The 20,368-nt window shown below is 41.7% G+C and overlaps 1 protein-coding gene across 2 annotated transcripts in view; it reads right to left on the bottom strand.

Annotated features, from left to right (window-relative positions):
* plekhg2 (pleckstrin homology domain containing, family G (with RhoGef domain) member 2) overlaps window positions 1–20,368 on the bottom strand; it is a 372,433-nt gene that overhangs the window by 268,633 nt on the left and 83,432 nt on the right. For both annotated transcript variants that reach the window (XM_034168230.1, XM_034168229.1), the window contains exon 2: window positions 8,136–8,213. In XM_034168230.1, the coding sequence (XP_034024121.1) occupies window positions 8,136–8,184 (49 nt within the window). In that variant the 5' untranslated portion in view covers window positions 8,185–8,213. The remainder of the gene's footprint in view (window positions 1–8,135; window positions 8,214–20,368) is intronic.

The following is a 20,368-nucleotide window of genomic DNA, read 5'->3' on the forward strand; positions in this document are numbered from 1 at the left end:
TGTGTTACTGCATGCGTGTATGTGTGGTTCAAAATAGTCTTTGACTTTGTGACAAGAAGTTTGCAGCTCAGAGAAAACAATAAAAAGCGATGAAAAAGTGATGTGATTCATTCTGAAACTCATCTGATCAAAAGCAGTCATGGCCTTGATGGCTTTGGGATTAAAGAAACTGAAAAACATGGTCAGTTGAACCTATATGGAACTTCAAAACCACACATATGTTGAGAGCAGAGGTGTCCAAATGCATTTTTTTAAAGGGCCATATGTTGATGCAGATGGCGGACCAAGGGCCAAAACTAAATATTGATGTTGTGTGAATTACATACATGACAAAAGTTTCAGCACAATGGGTCCCAAGGCTTCTCGCAGCCAATCAGAAATGCACAAGATTCCAGATGTCCAGGGAGTATCTTCAGCTTTTTGAGGCATATCTGGATAACTTCATGAGATGATTTACGACCATGGGCGAGACCTGGGTTCATCACTTCAAACCGGAGCAACAATGGAAAAAGCATGCGGATTTACATGTAGTTTATGTTGAAATATAAAGCATTACCATATATCCTTGATTAAAAGTCCAGGCATTTATTTTTTTCACACCATGCTCATATCCGGCGCCTAAACGAGGCAGGCAGTAATTCAAGGCTGGCAATTATTAACAAAATCCTGCTTGTGGCCTGCGGTGTAATATTGTGCTAAATTTCACACATATCAATGGGTGTGGTGAACCAAAGACAAACGCTTTAGGTCCGAGCCCTCTGCATTGCTGCAAATCATTTCCATAACCTGACATGCACCTTCCAATCAACACACTGCAAGGGCTGTGACTGGTCAATTTTCCTGTTTCACTCCTTCCTCTCCCATCATATTTTAAATGTTTTTGCAGTGCGCCTGCCAATTACATTTTGACATAAAACATTTGGCATAAAAGACCGTAAATATGACCAACTTTACAACACGGAGTCAGAAAACTACAAAGACACTCAAATTGCATGTACCGTAGCATTGGTTTGGAAATTGATAATTGTACAAGAAAAAGCCACTGTTCCTGCAGTAAATTGCATTGAGGCACCCACCAATGGGACGGAGAACTTTAAAAGGGTCACACCCATGTCGACGTCATTGCATGGCCACTGCGTTATGGAGTTGTAGAAGCATAAATCAGGCTTTAGCATTTTAAGGTACCACTCTACAGCGCACTTACAAAAAAGAGTGACTCAACCAAATGTAATGCACATAATGTCCGGAGCCTATTTAAGGCAGACACTTATTGTTTTCAGACAAAGTTTTGACCCGACCATTAAATGAGCAGGCCTCTATTCAAGATCAGGCATTTGATCAAGGAAATATGGCACATTAATTCAGTTGTGGTTTCTTCTTGGTCGAGCTCAAAGGTTTTCAGTCACCCTTCATAATTTATCAATTTTCAGAAAATTTTATCAATTTCCTTCATGGGCCAAAACAAAGAGAATGCATACAAAGTGTAGGCTTCGGGGCCTCACATTACATAGCTCAGGATGAGTGAGACAGAGGACAGCAAGAATTCAGCAATTCACCATGCAGATGGTACTCCTTATCTGAGTCTCACTAAAACTGAATGCTCAACACAAAGACAATCCAACAATACACAAGAATCCTCCAAAGAGATTTACACCCCATTTACACCGAGTCCACGACCGAGTTGCGATCAAACAATTGCCATGCTTGCCATCACTCTCACTGACTCCCACTGGGGTTGCAGGCTGGTCACAATGGGGTCTCCATGATTGGAAAAAATAACCTTCTTGGTCGCCATCACTCCTCTTCACACCCCAAATGTCTCCAACAGGCGTGAGAGTGTACTGAACTGTTTAAAACACTCGCACAAGTTGTGCAACAGGTTAACAAATACATTGGTCTCATAATCGGACTTGAGAAACTCTCACGTCTCAACTCACTCTCAACTTGATCCTATGGGTCATAATAGACTTTCAGTTGACTCTGCATGGGGTTGCATCAATAATCGCGGATATTAACATATTTTTCACTCACACAATGCAAGCTTGGTGTAAACGCAAATAACAGATCACAACAGAGACCAGCCATTACTTGTGAGAGTTGACAAAATGTCATAATCTTGTAGGTCTTATACATGTCTCAGTCCAAAGACATCCAAATGTCACCTTAGGTAGCCCATTAGTGAGTAATTCTCACAACCACACAGGAAGACAGGAAGTACCAGGACACTGTTATTGTCCAGCAAAGACAATGAACAATCAGAAAATAATGGCTTCCTTCTCTGATAGTGAACTCAGCCACATGGGATGTGCAGTCAGTACATTCTGAGTGCCGGTCCAAAGCCTGGATAAATGAGGTGAGTTGATGGAGTTACCCTCTGAGTTCCAGTCCCAAGCCCAGATTAATGAGTAGGGTTGCATCAGAAAGGGCATCTGGCATAAAATAAGGCAAAACAAAAACATGCACATTATAAATCAAATTTCCATACAGGATCGTTCAAGACTTGGGTTAATAATGACCGCCACCGATGCCATTGCTCAACAGGGTGCTGGCGAAAGTTGGGCTACTGCTGAGCGAAGAAGAAGAAAAGGAGAACATGTCCACAGACAGTGGGAGAAGAGGAAAACTAGAAGAGTGGAAGTGAGAGTCAGGACTGTGATTGTTGGCAATATGACAGATAAAGGGAGAGAGCTGGCTGACATGATTACGAGGAGAAAGGGAGACATATTGTGTGTGCAAGAGACCGAGTGGAAGGGAAGTAAGAGCAGGAGCATAGACGGTGGGTTCAAAGTATTGTATCATGGTGTGAATATGAAAAGAATTATGTTGGGGTCATTTTAAAGGAAGAGTATGTTAGGAGTGCGTTGGAGGTTAAGCGAGTGTCTGACAGTGTGATAAGTGTGAAGTTAGAAATTGAAGACCCCTTCTATTTCCAACATATGCCCCACAGGTAAGTTGTGAGATGAAGGAGAAAGAAGATTTCTGGAGTGAGTCCAGCCCAGTCTCACATTTTTTTTCATGCTCTCGTGACAGGGTTTTTTTTAAACTCACTATTTCTATCCCTACTCCTACCCCCGACCCTAACCTTAACCATAACCTAATCTTACTCTTTCCCCTGACCCTAACCATACCACCCGTGACCCCCCCCCCCCCCCCCCGCTTCACTTTTGATTTTGTGCAGCCATCACAGAATGAATTAGAATGAATTTGTGCTGCTGTGATGAAAATGAGAAGCTTTTCATCACAATATCACAAACCAATAGATTAATGTATATTTCCTGCTGCTGAATCACGACTTGCCGTGAGACCAGGTTGGTGAGTCAGATGAGGTGGTGGAGAGTGAGCCCAAGCGAGTGGTGAATGGAGCAGACTTCGATGTGCTGACAAGTAAGGAGAGAATGTTGAGAAGGTGGAGGGAATATTTTGAGGAGCTGAGGAATGAAGAAAATGAGAGCGAGAAAAGGCTGGATGATGTGGAGAAAGCAAATCAGAAAGTGCAAGAGATTAGTAAGGATGAAGTGAGAGCAGCTATGAAGAGGATGAAGAGTGGAAAGGCAAGTGGTCCAGATGACATTCCAGTGGAGGCATAGAAATCTAGGAGAGATGGCAGTGGAATTTATAACCAAATTGTTTAATAAAATCTTGGAAAATGAGAAGATGCCCGAGGAGTAGAGATGAAGAGTGGTTCCTATTTTCAAGAACAAGGGTGAGCTGCAGTAACTACAGAGGACTAAAGTTGATCAGCCACAGCATGAAGTTATCTAAAAGTGCAATAGAAGCTAGGCTTAGAAAACAGGTGAAGATCTGTGAGCAGCAATATGGTTCCATGCTAAGAAAGAGCACTACAGATGCATTGTTTGATCTGAGTATAATGTTGGAGAAGTACAGAGAAAGCCAGAAAGACTTACATTGTGTGTTTGTGGATTTAGAGAAAGCTTATGACAAGGTACCAAGAGACGAATTGTGGTATTGTATGAGGAAGTCTGGAGTAGCATAGAAGTATGTGAGGGAAGAGCAGGACATGTGTGACAATGGCAAGTATGAATGACAGACTATTTCAAGGTGGAGATGGGATTACACCAAGGATCAGCTCTGAGTCCTTTCTTGTTGGACTGCAAGAAAGAGTCAGGCTGGAGGCTGCATAGACTATGATGTTTGCAGATGACATTGTGATATGTAGGGAGAGTATAGAGCAAGGTGAGTCCAGCCTGGAAAGGTGGAGATATTCTCTGGAGAGAAGAAGAATGAAAGTCAATAGGAGCAAGACTGAGTACATGTGTGTGAATAGAGCAGTTGCAAGAAGTAGAGGTGGTGAAAGTAGATGAGTTTAACTACTTGGGGTCAACTGTCCAAAGTAATGGAGAGTGTGGTAGAGGTGAAGAAGAGAGTGCAGGCAGGGTGGAGTGGGTGGAGAAAGGTGGCAGAAGCAATTTTGATTAAGAATATCTGCAAGAGTGAAGGGGAACATTTACAAGACAGTAGTGAGACCAGCTACAGTGAGGAAAAAATATTTGCTCCACTGTCAAGTTTTCAAGTTTTCCCACCTGCAAAGAGTGGAGAGGTCTATAATTTTTATCATAGGTACACTTCAACTGTGAGAGACAGAATAAAATTTAAAAAAATTCAGAAAATCTTATTGTATGATTTTTAAATAATTAATTTGGATTTTATTGCATGAAATAAGTATTTGATACAATAGAAAAACAGACCTTAATATGTGGTACAGAAACCTTTGTTTGCAATTACAGAGGTCAGACATTTCCTGTAGTTCTTGACGAAGTTTACACAGACTGCAGCAGGGATTTTGGTCCACTCCTCCACATAGATCTTCTCCAGATTTTTCAGGCTTTGAGTTTCAGCTCCCTCCAAAGATTTTCTATTGCGTTCAGATCTGGAGACTCACTAGGCCACTCCAGGACCTTGAAATGCTTCTTATGGAGACCCTCCTTTAGTTGCCCTGGCTGTGTGTTTGGGGTCATTGTCATGCTGGAAGACCCAGCCACAACCCATCTTCAATGCTCTTATTGAGGGAAGGAAGCTGTTTGCAAAAATCTTGCGATACATGACCCCATCCATCCTCCCTTCAATATGATGCAGTCATCCTGTCCCCTTTGCAGAAAAGCACCCCCCAAAATGATGTTTCCACCCCCATGTTTCACTGTTGGGATGGTGTTCTTGGGGTTGTTCTCATCCTCCAAACACGGCGAGTGGAGTTGGTACCAAACAGCTCTATTATGGTCTCATCTGTCCGCATGACCTTCTCCCATGCCTCCTCTGGATCATCCAGATGGTCACTGGATGGTCACCTTGCTGCCCTGCAGGATTTTAAACCATGACAGCATCATGTGTTACTAATGTAATCGTTGTGACTGTGGTCCCAGCTCTCTTCAGTTCATTGACCAGGTCCTCCCGTGTAGTTCTGGGCTTTCTCAGAATCATCCCTATCCCACAACGTGAGATCTTGCATGGAGCCCCAGACTGAGGAAAACTGACAGTCATCTTGTGTTTCTTCAATTTTCTAATAATTACACCAATAGTTGTTGCCTTCTCACCAAGCTGTTTGCCTACTGTCCTGTAGCCCATCCCAGCCTTGTGCAGGTCTACAGTTTTGTCCCTGGTGTCCTTAAACAGCTCGTTGGTCTTGTCCATGGTGGATAGGTTGGATTGTGAATGACTGAGTGTGTGGACAGGTGTCTTTTATACAGGTGCAATTGATACAGGTAAAGAGTGCAGAATGGGGGGCTTCTTAAAGAAAAACTAACAGGTCTGTGAGAGCCAGAATTCTTGCTGGTTGGTAGGTGATCAAATACTTATTTCATCCAATAAAATGTAAATTAATTATTTAAAAATCATACAATGTGATTTTCTGAATTTTCTTTTTAGGTTATGTCTCTCACATTTGAAATGCATCTATGATAAAACATTAGACTTCTCCATTCTTTGCAGGTGGGAAAACTTGCAAAATTGACAGTGGATCAAAAACTTATTTGTAAACCTTTGAGCACAACTGTATGATATATTACAAAGGCCAAACAATGATGGATTTAGGCAGTGTTGCACACATTCAACACGTTCATATTGGGTGATCTTGAAGCTTTTTAGAACACTTCCATGTCAATGCTTCAAAGGAAATTGTGAGTTCTTCTGGCTGTGTTTTGCTTAGCAGTGTCTTCCCGCCCAAAAAACATTCTGTCGTTACCATCATGTTGTTCCACACAGAGAGAATGGTTGCAAAATCTCTTCATTGTGATATTGTTGTTCCTAGATTTCTTGTGACAGCAGTCCATCATGATCTAAACATAGAACACATCACAAGACTATGGCCACCAGAACAATCCCTGTCTGGAACATAAGGTTGAGCATACAGTTTACCTCAACACCAAGATTCTCCCTGGACATCTGGAACCTTGTGTATTCCTGATCGGCCATAAGAAGCCTTGGGACCCATCATGCTGAATGTTTCATGATTCCCATTTCTTGCATCAAAACTGAATTAACTCTCTCCTTGGAAATACCTAAAGTACTGGCTATGTGACACTCATTTACTCTTCTGTCAGCGAGGACTATATTGTGGATCATCTGAGTCATATCGACCAAGGTGGCAGTTCTTGGTCTTCCTGATCTTGCTCCATCTTCGAGCTTGTAATGCCCCTCTTGAATTCAGCTGACCAGCATTTAATTGTAGCATAAGTTGGGGCATCCTCCCCTAATGTCATTACCATGTCCTCATGGATCCCCTTTGGAGACATTCACTTTATCGTTTAAGGTTCTGCTATTAACTTATAAAATTATTTACGGACTAGCACCTCCCTACTTAGCTGACCTAATTAAACCCTACGTACTGGCCCGGGCTCTGCATTCTCAGGGTGCAAGGCTACTTTGTTTCCCTAGGGTGAATAAAAAGTCTGCGGGTCACAGAGCTTTCTTTTATCATGTACCTGCTTTGTGGAATGATCTCCCTGCGTCAATAAAACAGTGAGATTCTGTAGAGACTTTCAAGTCCAGACTTAAGATGTACTTATTTTCCCTTTGGTATAGTACTGTGCTTCCTACCATTTTAAATTAATTTTATTAGTGAACAAAGTAGGTCATGGCCTCAATTTTATCTAAGGTCTGGGTCTCTTAGTGAAGCGTAGGGCTAGTGGTACACACCTTAGTATTTCTTTTGTTTTTCTTGTTGCTTAATGGTGACAAATTATACCTTGTTTGTAGTCTTTCTGCCACCTGATTCTGTTTGTTTTTCTCTCTGTCTGAGGTACTGCTCCATCCCGAAGTGGGAGTGGGTGTCTTCTTCTGTAATGGTTACGAAATACAAGATGGGATCTGTGGACCCTCCCCCCCAGCCGACCTGCCGTCCTGGACACCAACATGGACTCCCAAAATTTCATATATATATATATGTATATGTATATATATATATATATATATATATGTATGTGTATTTGTATTGTCAAGTGTGTTGGTAGCATGGCCCAAGCAGAGGGTCATCCCTTTGAATCTGGTCTGCTTGAGGTTTCTTCCTCAATCATCAGAGGGAGTTTTTCCTTACCACTGTCACCTGTGTGCTTGCTCTGGGGGTTGGTAAGGTTAGACCTTACTTGTGTGACTCGCCTTGAGGCAGCTTTGTTGTGATTTGGCACTATATAAATTAAATAAATTAAACTGAATTGTGAGAAGATGAATCACAGCACATCCACCAGCTTTGTCCATTTTGCCAATCTAACACACTCTTGCAAACTTCACTTCAGTATTGTGTCTGCAACATTGCGCCCAGTGATTCAAAATGTCACACATTGTCAAGAAAAAATGAAAAAGTTGGAAACCCACAACCTACTTTTTTCTGTCAGACTCAAATAAAAAAAATATGGACATCAAGCAATGTAAAGAATCTGAATAAAAATTTGATTGAATGAACCCCTTCCCCCCCAAAAATACCCAGAAGTTGACAAAACAATGCATTGTGCATCAATTTTTCCTATGCTGTATGTGGTTGGGAGAACTGCCTTGTTTATTTGAACTTATCCTTCCAGCATCTTAGTGAAATCTTTAATATTGCAAAGCAATTTGATTGGCTGACATTCAATCACAGCCTCCAGCAGTTATTTGTTTGTTACAGGCTGGACCATCTTTGCTCTTACCTGTGTTACTGGGCAATCTCTGGCTGCCACGCCGTGACCCCTCAGGCATGGTGCGGTGATGTCACAGGATGTGAAAGCCTGGAGAAAAAGGATGAAAGAGTTCACATAACCACCACTTTGACAACAACCCTCCATTTCAGCGGGGAACCCAATATTTCGGTGCAACCTGACTTTCTTTAGCCTTTCTTTGTTTCTTTTCTTTTGGAACAAGCCACAATATAAAAACACAGCAGTGGCACGAAGAGCAGAATGGGCAAAGAGGAGAAAAGCACATAAAATCCTCCAGACACTTCTTTGTACTGAACGTCTGGAAAGAGGAGAGCTGGCGCTGGATTCTATAAGAAATATCTGTGGTTAAAATATAGAGAGGACATATGTAATGACTGGCTGGGAGGCAAGAATGTGAATTCTTCTGTTATGTGTTCATTCAAGGATAGCGACCTCCTGCAAAGTCATTAATACAGTACAACAGATTGACCAAATTAGACCACTGAAGATGGGATCCTTTCTGCATCTGCCAAAACAACTGAAACACGTTGATCCCTTTCAAACTGGATTTCCTGCTTTATAGGAAACATTTAAATTTTTTTGCCATATTGTTTATTCACATGTTCTGGTATGGTGGACCAGCTCTTTACCCTCACAAAGATGTTAGTAGGGTCTTGGGAGCTTGACCAGCTAGTCTGTGGACTTGGAAAAAGCGTACGACTGGGCCCCTTCAAGGTGTCCTGTAGGGGATATTGCAGGAGTGTAGAGGTAAAGAAACTACTGCAACATGCGATCTGGTCTCTATATGACTGAAGAAGGAGCTGTGTCTGCATTCTCGGCATTATATCTGAACTGTTCCCAGTGGGTGTTGAATTCCGCCAGTGCTGTCCCTTCTCATTTGGGATATTCCTGGATGGGATTTCAAGGCACAGTCAGGGACCAGAGGGTGTGCAGTATGGTGACGTCAAAGTTGCATCTTTGCTTTTTGTGGATAATGACTGTTGACATCTTCAGGCAGTAAGCAGGTTTGAGGCCGAGTGTGAAGCGATTGGGATGAGAATCAACACCTCCAAATCTGAGACCATGGTCCTCTGTCGGAAAACGGTGGATTGTCCACTCTGGGTCACGGGAGAGTTATTGCTCCAGTTGAAGGAGTTTCAAGTATCTTGGGGTCTTGTTCATGAGTGGGGGGGTAAGTTGGAGCATGAGATTGATAAACGGTTTTGGGCGGTGTCTGATATTTTATAGATGCTGTACCAGGCCGTCATGGTGAAGAAAGAGCTGAACCAGAAGGCAAGGCTCTCAATTTACCACTCAATTTACACTCCTATCCTCACTGATGGTCATGAACTATGGGTAATGTCCAACAGAACAATGTTGCAGATACACGTGGTAGAAATGCGATTCCTCTGTGTGGTATCTGTACTTACACTCCTGGACAGGGTAAGAGGCTCAACTGTCTATAAGACACTCAGAGTAGAGCCGCTGGTTCTTAGCTTCAAAAGGCGCCAGTGGAGGTGGTTCGGGCATCTGGTGAAGATTCCCTCTGTTGGCTCCCTTGGGAGATCTACCAGGCACGTCCTACTGGAAGGAGGCCCCAGGGAAGATCCAGGACATGCTGGAGGGATTATATTTCCCAGCTGGTTTGGGAACACCTCGGAATCCCCTGGGAAGAATTACTGGACTTGGCTGAAGACAGAGAAGTATGGGATGAGCTTCTTAATCTGCTGCCATAGCAACCCAGACCCAGATAATTGGCAGAAAATGAATGAATGAATGAATGAATATGAGCTAATGTACATTTTACATAAACTTCTTTAATTGGGATCTAAGCAAAATAGGCCATAATTGGCCGAGGCAGTAGTAATTGTATTCATCAAATTCCTCATGGAAACAGTGTTGTAAAAAACATACAAAAAGTAATGCACCAAAGAAAAAAAACTGCATGTATCCCAAATAGTCCAGACATTGTATGATTGGGAGACTTGGACTCTAACCAGTGATCTAAGGTGACGACTGGAAGTCTTTGGTGCTAGGCCTATGACTAATGGTTATGTAGGAGCACTCTCATGAGTTGGACGCCTTGCATTATGAGGGAATGTCAGCGATGGCAATATGACCATGTGGCATGGATCCCTGAGCTTCATCTACAACATTCTGGAGTTGAGGATGTACCGGTGGACTGCTTGGGTAGTTTCCAATCAGGATTCAGGAAGTTTTAATGGTGTAATGGACAGAGCAATGCATGGCAGTAATACACTGTTCCCAGTCCTGATTGGATCTGACCTGCCATGTTTCCATGAACCATGGATCTTCTGTTCAACTTTGATTTTTCTTTGACTTATGGTAAAGGGATAGGTTGTAGCTGATTGTCAAAACAAACTATCATTTAATCTTTCTTAAAATTAAATGTCTTTGAAATGTTATTGTCTACTGTCATGTGAGAAAATTATGTTCTGTTTGTTTTTATTCTTCTTTGTCAAGAGCATAATTTCATTACCAGGATGTGATGTCAAATAAACAAAACTCTCCTTTGAAGGAACTGTATTGTGCAGTTTTCAGCAAGATAATGAAGATCATCAGGTGTTTAAAAGTAGATATTTAAGTCTGCAGGATGGCATGAATCCAAAAAACATTCAGTTTGTGGATTGCTCATTTAAAGTATAAAGTGTTCTTGGTTTATTTATTTATTTCTGTAAGTATTCTGTGTACTTATGTCAGAGTCCCTTCTATGGATTTCATTCATATGTTTTCACATCAGACATGCTTGAACCCTCGTGCGCATGCGTGAGTTTTTCCACGCCTGTCGGTGACGTCATTCGCCTGTGAGCACTCCTTGTGGGAGGAGTCGTCCAGCCCCTCGTCGGAATTCCTTTGTCTGAGAAGTTGCTGAGAGACTAGCGCTTTGTTTGATCAAAATTTTTCTAAACCTGTGAGAGACATCGAAGTGGACACGGTTCGAAAAATTAAGATGGTTTTCAGTGAAAATTTTAACGGCTGATGAGAGATTTTGAGGTGATTCTGTCGCTTTAAGGACTTCCCACGGTGCGAGACGTCGCTCAGCGCTCTCAGCCGCCGTCGTCAGCCTGTTCAAGCTGAAAACCTCCACATTTCAGGCTCTATTGATCCAGGACGTCGTGAGAGAACAGAGAAGTTTCAGAAGAAGTCGGTTTCAGCATTTTATCCGGATATTCCACTGTTAAAGGAGATTTTTTTAATGAAAGACGTGCGGACGGATCCGCGCGTCGGGACGCAGCCGACGCGGTGCGGCGGCACAGGAAAAACACCTCCGTGTTGATAACCATTTGTAAAATCCAGGCGGCTTTTGATGGCTTTCAGTGGAGTGAGTATATGAGAAATTGTTTAACAGGCAGGACATGTTCCAACTTGTCCTTAAGGCTTCCAACAGAGGTGTTTTTCCTGTGGCGGAGCGTCGCAGCGGCTGCGTCCCGACGCGCGGACCCGTCCGCACGTCTTTCATTAAAAAAATCTCCTTTAACAGTGGAATATCCGGATAAAATGCTGAAACTGACTTCTTCTGAAACTTCTCTGTTCTCTCACGACGTCCTGGATCAATAGAACCTGAAATGTGGAGGTTTTCAGCTTGAAACAGGCTGACGACGGCGGCTGAGAGCGCTGAGCGACGTCTCGCACCGTGGGAAGTCCTTAAAGCGACAGAATCACCTCAAAATCTCTCATCAGCCGTTAAAATTTTCACTGAAAACCAGCTTAATTTTTCGAACCGTGTCCACTTCGATGTGTCTCACAGGTTTAGAAAAAATTTTGATCAAACAAAGCGCCAGTCTCTCAGCAACTTCTCAGACAAAGGAATTCCGAAGAGGGGCTGGACGACTCCTCCCACAAGGAGTGATCACAGGCGAATGACGTCACCGACAGGCGTGGAAAAACTCACGCATGGGCACGAGGGTTCAAGCATGTCTGACGTAAAAACATATGAATGAAATCCATATAGTTTTTGAAAAAAATAAAAAGGACCGTTACTTTATTGACAGCCCTCGTATATATACAGGCTTGGGGAATAACGGAATACATGTAACGGCGTTACGTACTTAGAATACAAAAAGGGTAACTGTATTCCGCTACAGTTACAGAAAAAAAGACATATTCAGATTACAGGTATATTTAGTAAAAATGGGGATTAGTTCGCAGGATTACAATTTTAATGCATTTTATGATATTATCTGTATATAATGTTTTGTTTTTTTTTTCTTTGAAACGAAAACATCCCTTCATGGACAGCGACATGACGTCTCCTAACCGGGCAAAATATTGATGAAGTACCCGACTGAACACACTCAGAAAAATGCTCGCAAAATACGTGTTAAAATGTCATTTTGACCTGGATATCAAGCCAGTGAAATTAAATTACATTAAATTATGTCAGGAAAGTATTAAACTAACTCTGACACCCACACATTCCCAAATATTAGTGTTGAAAGTTACACGGATCTGCGCTGTTCAAGCTACTGAGCTGAGGCATCCTGCTGCAGCTGCTGCTGTTCAACGCAGCGCAGCTCAGAAAACCATTACAATACATTTATTTTTATATATATATATATATATATATAATATTATATTTTTACACAATTATCCTTTATTGACCGAGTTTCATTCATGAAGTCAGTGGTGTGTGTACACCTCTATGTGGGTGTGACTATGAGCGGCACAGCACGGGTCATTATAATCTCATTATTTTAAGGTGCAAATTAAAAAAAAAAATCCCCAGTCTTGTCGAGAAATTTTAATCACTAACAACAAGTATTTTAACTAGACATTGGTCTAGCAGTGGAAAATATCAACTAGACATAAGTGAAGAGTTAATGGTCCGTGTCATCGGCACAGGTACGGCAGGAAACGTACAGCTGTTTCTCATCCAAATATCATGGACAAAGTGACAAGAATAACCAAAACCACTTACTTATGGAAGGAAATATTGTCTCCCTTGTTCCTCCATTTGTGGCTTTGCCAACATGCGCAGCTTTCCGGCATATTCCACCTGTTTCTTGAACTTCTACGTGCACAAATCACTAACTTGCCCGGAATTAAAATGGCGATCACGCCTCCTTACTGACGTATTTACTTAATGATTTTCATTATGCTTTTGTTCTTATTTTGAAAGTTCAACAAGTGGACTGATATGTTAAACATGGTGCGAATGCTATGTGAAAGACTAAAGTAAGATAATTTTATGTTTACTGAACAAGTAGCTGACTTTTTTTTGTTTTGTATATTGTTCTGCAAGATACTTTTAATTGCAAATTCATCTGCACACTGCCTGAGTTTTCATTATCCTTCATTTGTTTGGAATTTTTTTGTTGAAAATTTAGCAGGTGAACACTGAGTGTAATAAAAACAATATTGTGGGTGCTCTTAATTCATAATGTGAAGTAAAACAGAGCATGCCATGTAAAAGAAACAGTTTTATTTTTGCTTAATAAACTTACTATATGGTCAAGACTATTTATATTTAGTTTCTTTTGTATGTATTACCATATTTGATATTGGAGTAATCCAGAAGTAATTGAAAGTAATCAAATTACATTACTTTAATATTATGGTACTTGGATTACATTACTGGCTACATTTTTCAATAGGTAACTAGTAAGTGTATCGGATTACATTTTTAAAGTAACCCTCCCAACCCTGTATATTATATATATATATATATATATATATATATATATATATACGAGGTCTATTAGAAAAGTATCTGACCTTATTATTATTTTTTTTTTTTCAAAAACCATATGGATTTGATTCATATGTTTTTACGTCAGCCAAGCTTGAACCTTCGTGCGCATGCATGAGTTTTTCCATGCCTGTCGGTTACGTCATTCGCCTGTGAGCACGCCTTGTGGGAGGAGTGGTCCACCCCTCTCGTCGTTGTTTCATTCCGAGGAAATGGCGGAATGATTTGGGCTTTTTTTCCATCAGAATTTTTTCAGAAACTGTTAGAGACAAGCAGCTGGAAACCATTAGAAAAATTTATCTGGCTTTCGGTGAAAATTTTACGGGCTTCACAGAGAATAAGGACTGTTACTACAGCTTTAAGGACGCCCCACAATGGTGCACGGCGTGCCGCGCTCGGAGCTGCCATCGAGAGGCAGAAAACACCACATCATTTCTAAACGGATCGCTGTGTGGAGCTGGGACCATCGTGAACAATTTCTCTGGTTATCACAAGAGCTGGACATCAGCCATTTTCCGGCAGATTTCACTTTTAACAAGAGATTTTGTCATGGAAAGCCGCGCGGAGGCTTCGCGCGTCAGGACCGATTCCCTGATCGAGCAAGACAAAGGAACACCTCCGTTTCGGAGTGTCAGGGGACAAGTTGGGACATGCCCAGCTCTCCACAACTTCTCTTATACTCACTGGGCTGGTAAGCATTGAAAGCCGAGATAGGCATGTCCCAACTTGTCCCCTGACACTCCGAAACGGAGGTGTTCCTTTGTCTCGCTCGATCAGCAAATCGGTCCTGACGCACGAAGCCTCCGCGCGGCTTTCCATGACAAAACCTCTTGTTAAAAGTGGGCGTCCTTAAAGCTGTAGTAACAGTCCTTATTCTCTGTGAAGCCCGTAAAATTTTCACCGAAAGCCAGATAAATTTTTCGAATGGTTTCCAGCTGCTTGTCTCTAACAGTTTCTGAAAAAAGTCTGATGGAAAAAAATCCCAAATCATTCCACCATTTCCTCGCAATGAAACGACGACGAGAGGGGTGGACCACTCCTCCCACAAGGCATGCTCACAGGCGAATAACGTAACCGACAGGCATGGAAAAACTCACGCATGCGCACGAGGGTTCAAGCTTGGCTGACATAAAAACATATGAATCAAATCCATATGGTTTTTGAAAAAAATAATAAGGTGGGATACTTTTCTAATAGACCTCGTATATATATACATATATATATATATATATATATATATATATATATATATACACACAGTTGTGCTCAAAAGTGTATATGCCCTGGCAGATTTTTTCTTTTTTTTTTTGTTTTTTTTTTGGTCTTTTTCAGAGAATATGAATGATAACACAAAAACCTTTTTCACAAATGGTTAGTGGTTGTGTGAAACCATTTATTGTCAAACAACTGTGGTTATTCTTTTTAAATCATAATTACAACATAAAGTACCCAAATGACCTCCAGTTCCTGCAAATTCCTAGGCTGTCTTCCATGAACTGAATGTTTAAGATCTCCCCAGAATGGCTCAATGATATTGAGGCCAGGAGCCTGAGATGGCCTTCACTGTATTCTGCTATAGTCAATGACAGGTTGACTTGCCCTTGTGTTTTGGATCGTTGTCATGTTGGAACATCCAAGTACATCTCATGCGCAGCTGCTGGGCTGATGAGTGCAAATTTTCCAGTATTTTCTGATAACATGCTGCATTCATCCTGCCATCACTTTTGACCAAGTGTCCTCTGCCTTTGTAGCTCACACATCCCCAAAACATCAGCAATCCACATCCATGCTTCATAGTAGGAATGATGTACCTTTCATCATAGGCCTTGTTGACTCCTCTCGGAAGTCACACACTTCAGCCTCCACGTTGAAACAAACTGTCAGATCATAACACACAGCATGTGATATGACTGTCACATCACCTATGTGAGCTCTGTTCCACATGACGCGGTGCCAGTCCTGTGGTGCAGCGTCTACAAGACATGCGTGTCGGGCAAAACACACATGTGCCGCCAGCTAGACACACCGGACCAGTAGATGTGGACATGAGAAGAGTGAACTGCTTCATCATTCAAGTGATTTCATGACTATATGTCTGTGACCATGGGTCATCTACAGAGGAACAGACAGATCATATTTGCATGTTGATAAGAGGGATTCAACAAAATGTGGTGTTTTTATATGGTGTGTGTTTTTTGTTAAATACATCAATGTCCTTCCTGATATGAGGAAGTTTCCCACAGCTTTTATAGGACAGTGATCGTAGCTCAGTGGTAAAGTTTCTGACTGGTAATCAGAGCTTTTGACATGAGTTCTATTCCTGTGGGTAGCATGTAATTTTTATTTTTTTTTTATTTTCACAGCAGCAGCATGATGTGTAACCACATTGCGCAACTGCTGTGAAAAGTTACTGTGTTCTCACATGCACAAAACCATCGCAGCATTTATTTAAAAAAATTTTTTTTTTTTTTCTTGACAGCAGCTGGTGGCATTGTGTTCCCACATGCATGAACCATTGCACCGGCATCGTGCACACCTGCCCATTGGAGCGATGTTTCATGGTTCTCTCATACGAGCTGCTCCGACGGGTGTCACCCTGAGTTGTACATATTCGCATTATGTGTGAAGTGGTCCCAAGTCATGCATCCTTTTTTCAGTGATATGTTAAAAACTGATGTTTCACAATACAACCCTTGTAAAACATTTGTCACCTTTATATTCTCTAATTTCTTTTTTGTCATTAAATTGCTACTCAGCCCTGAAGTGTTTGCCGTCTGGCATCTGTCTATGTTTACATTTGTGTGCTTGCAGCACTTTAAAAACATCAAGGCGCTCAGCAGAACTGGTCAAAATCCATTCAGTGAAGTGCACAGACAAAGGGATGCCAAAAAAAACGCCCGCACGAGCTATACTCTGACACAATGGACTGTACGTTGGGTTGTAGTTAATGAAGCTCTAATTCAAAGGTTATGAGTTCAATACCCGGCAGGGTTCACACTATTCATCTTGTGATGATCGTTTGTCTCGACTCACTATAGAGACCAAACAAATAAATCTCCTAACACATTTCTTGTAAACACATTGCATGTGTTTGCTAAAAGTGCCAAAATGATCGATGGAGGCACGATGAATTGAGACAGAAAAGAAAGAAGAAAAATGAGGAGAACAACTATGACTTTGAGAAATAAAAGAGAGAGTGTGGATTTCAGGAAAAACAAAGCCAGCATCAATCAATCAAACTGACAGGCTCACTTTAACACCGCTGAACAGAGAGTAAATCTGAGGGAGTGACATGGGGAAAGACAGGACCGAGTATGATGGATCTGACCTAACGCTGTGGTTTACTAACTCTGAGGTTACAGTGAGGTTAGGCATTACACACACACACATGCATGCACACACCACTTTAGCATTTTTGTTGTTTCTTAACCAACCTAATCTCATGCCTTTTCGTGATGGCATCATGAAAAGTAAATTAATCTATGGTTTGTGATACCGTCTTGAAAATGCACCGCTTTTCGTGATGGGAGCATGAATTAATTTTGTAATGGGAACACGAAATGCGGGATGATGCGGTTTGGTGGGGGGGGTCTGTGGAGATTATGGTTGGGATTAGGGGAAGGGACAGGGTTAGAAATAGTAAAGTTTAAAAAATGCGTCACGAAAATGTGACTCGTCGTATATTTAACACACTGTGACTACAACATGCATGACTCATAGGATTGGATTTCCATCTAATGAATATATGTCGTCCCAACTAAATAAATTTAAATTATCTTGCATGGATGTGCTATGTTTGAGTTGGGGCCATATATATTTATTAGATGGAAATCCTGTTCATAATTGAATTGAGTTCATCCAAATGAGTCATTTTTTGAGTGTGGAACATGTATGTGTGTGTGTGTGTGTGTGTGTTTGTACATCATATGTCCAAACTAATCACTTACAAAATGTATGTCCATGTGCATCTGCTTGAAACACACCTCTACACACATGCAAACACCTCAGTGACCGACTATGGCAGCAAACCAGCACTGTCACTTACATCACAAGTGCACGAGCACTCTATGCGTGTGTATGTGTTATGAGGCGGTGCCTTGTTGTTATGACAACAGAGAACACTGTAGATATCAGCGTGTTTCACATTTAACAGCGTTGTCAGATCATCTTTCTTCAGCTCAGTCATTTAACGTGCAGCAGGCGACTGTGCGAGCGAGAGCTGTATCAGTTTCTTGCACTGAAACTTGAGTATCTTCATTCAATATTGTGCTCTAGTGTAGATCTGGAACAGATACCTCGTCTTTGAATAGTTCCATGCAATAGTGAAATCTGTGTTTTCCATCAGAAGTGGTAAATCTGTGACAAGAAGGCAGTTCTCAAAACTGAGTAACCACACTGGAAGGAAGCTAGCAAGGGAACCCACCAAGACAGCAGATAGCACTGGAGGAGGTACAGGCTTCTGTGGTTGTTGCTGGAGAAAAACTGTGCATCGTGCAACTTTTGTCGGTTCCATCGCCAGTTATACAGCTTGATGGTGAAGTGGTACAGGAGAGGATTTTAATAAAAAGAACATGCATGACCTGTTTTCCTGTTTTGCATTCTGACAACTCCATTGCAACATGAAACTGTGAAGGGGGATGTAACAGGCAAATGTTGCACCAAACAACTTGACAGAGGCAGTGATATTTTGCAATGACTGGTCTAAGTATTTTTCCTGGAATTTAAACTTGTGAACTTTTGAAGTGAGATTTTTCGCTTTCTCAACAATGAATTTTCAGTACAAAATTCAATATTTACCTCTACCCCCCCCCCCCCCCCACACACACACACACACACACACACTCCTCAGTTGCTCTGAAGAAAACATCCTGAATAAAAACTACTCTGACAGTTCAACAGTTAAGAAAAACTCAAAAATGTAAAAATTTTGTGATAGTCTAACCAAGTACCATACAGAATCCCAAAGAAAAACTATTGTGGAGCTCACAGTGTTTAATTACAGTATATATGATTCAAAGAAGTGAAATTGAATATAACTCTCTAGGTGACAATTACATAAAATTTTAGCTGAATAAGTAATTCTGAGTGCTGGTCCCAAGTTGGGATAAATGAGTAGGGTTGTGTGTGTGTGTGTGGGGGGGGACATTATTATTCTGGCACGTGCAGGACATACCGGCAGGCATACCGTGCCAGATCTATCTCGAGGTTCAGTCATATGCCTTATATGGCCTTGCCTTACAATATAAAGCGCCTTGGGGCAACTGTTTGTTGTGATTTGGTGCTATATAAAAAAATTGATTGATTGATTGATTGATTGATATGCGCTCAAAATGTTTCGGGTCACGTTTTGCCAACAGTGGCAAACCATAACACACGGACTGACGTCAGACAGGTGTCCCATCTCAACTGCACCCGGAGGATTATGAAAATGTGCTTCACACTCGGGGCCGCAGGCAGATTTTGACCAAGTGTGTCAACTTCCACAGATGGCTGTCACAACATTTTGGAACTGATATCCGACACCTTTCAGATGTATGCCATTTCATAAGTCTGACGCCACTCAGCATGATTCCGGCTATGTGTGACAGGGGTAATAGAATAGAATAGAATAGAATAGAAGCTTTATTTATCATTGTACACATTAGGGGTGACACACCGCAGCTGAGTTTGAGAATATGAAAGAAAAGAAGCTATCCCCTATGACGCGTAAATAACTAACCCTGGTAGAACACAGGCCAGGAGAAAGAGGTTGGTGAAAAGGTTTTGGGACAGTCGGAAAGATGAAGAAAGTCAACAGGAGTACAAGGAGATGCGGCGTAAGGTGAAAAGAGAAGTGGCAAAAGCTATGGAAAAGGCAATTATTGAGCTGTACAAGAAGTTGAATAGTAAGGAAGGAGAAAGGGACTTGTACCGATTGGCAAGACAAAGGGACAGAGCTGGAAAGGATGCGCAGCAGGTTAAGGTGGTAAAAGATGCACATGGTAATATGCTGACAAGCGAGGAGAGTGTGTAGAGATGGTGGAGGGAATATTTTGAGGAGCTGATGAATGAAGAAAATGAGAGTGAGAAAAGGCTAGATGATGTGGCAAGAGTCAATCAATCAATCAATTTTATTTATATAGCGCCAAATCACAACAAACAGTTGCCCCAAGGCGCTTTATATTGTAAGGCAAGGCCATACAATAATTACGTAAAAACCCCAACGGTCAAAACGACCCCCTGTGAGCAAGCACTTGGCGACAGTGGGAAGGAAAAACTCCCTTTTAACAGGAAGAAACCTCCAGCAGAACCAGGCTCAGGGAGGGGCAGTCTTCTGCTGGGACTGGTTGGGGCTGAGGGAGAGAACCAGGAAAAAGACATGCTGTGGAGGGGAGCAGAGATCAATCACTAATGATTAAATGCAGAGTGGTGCATACAGAGCAAAAAGAGAAAGAAACACTCAGTGCATCATGGGAACCCCCCAGCAGTCTAAGTCTATAGCAGCATAACTAAGGGATGGTTCAGGGTCACCTGATCCAGCCCTAACTATAAGCTT

Source organism: Thalassophryne amazonica, chromosome 4 (assembly GCF_902500255.1).
Source record: "Thalassophryne amazonica chromosome 4, fThaAma1.1, whole genome shotgun sequence".
NCBI lineage: Eukaryota > Metazoa > Chordata > Actinopteri > Batrachoidiformes > Batrachoididae > Thalassophryne > Thalassophryne amazonica.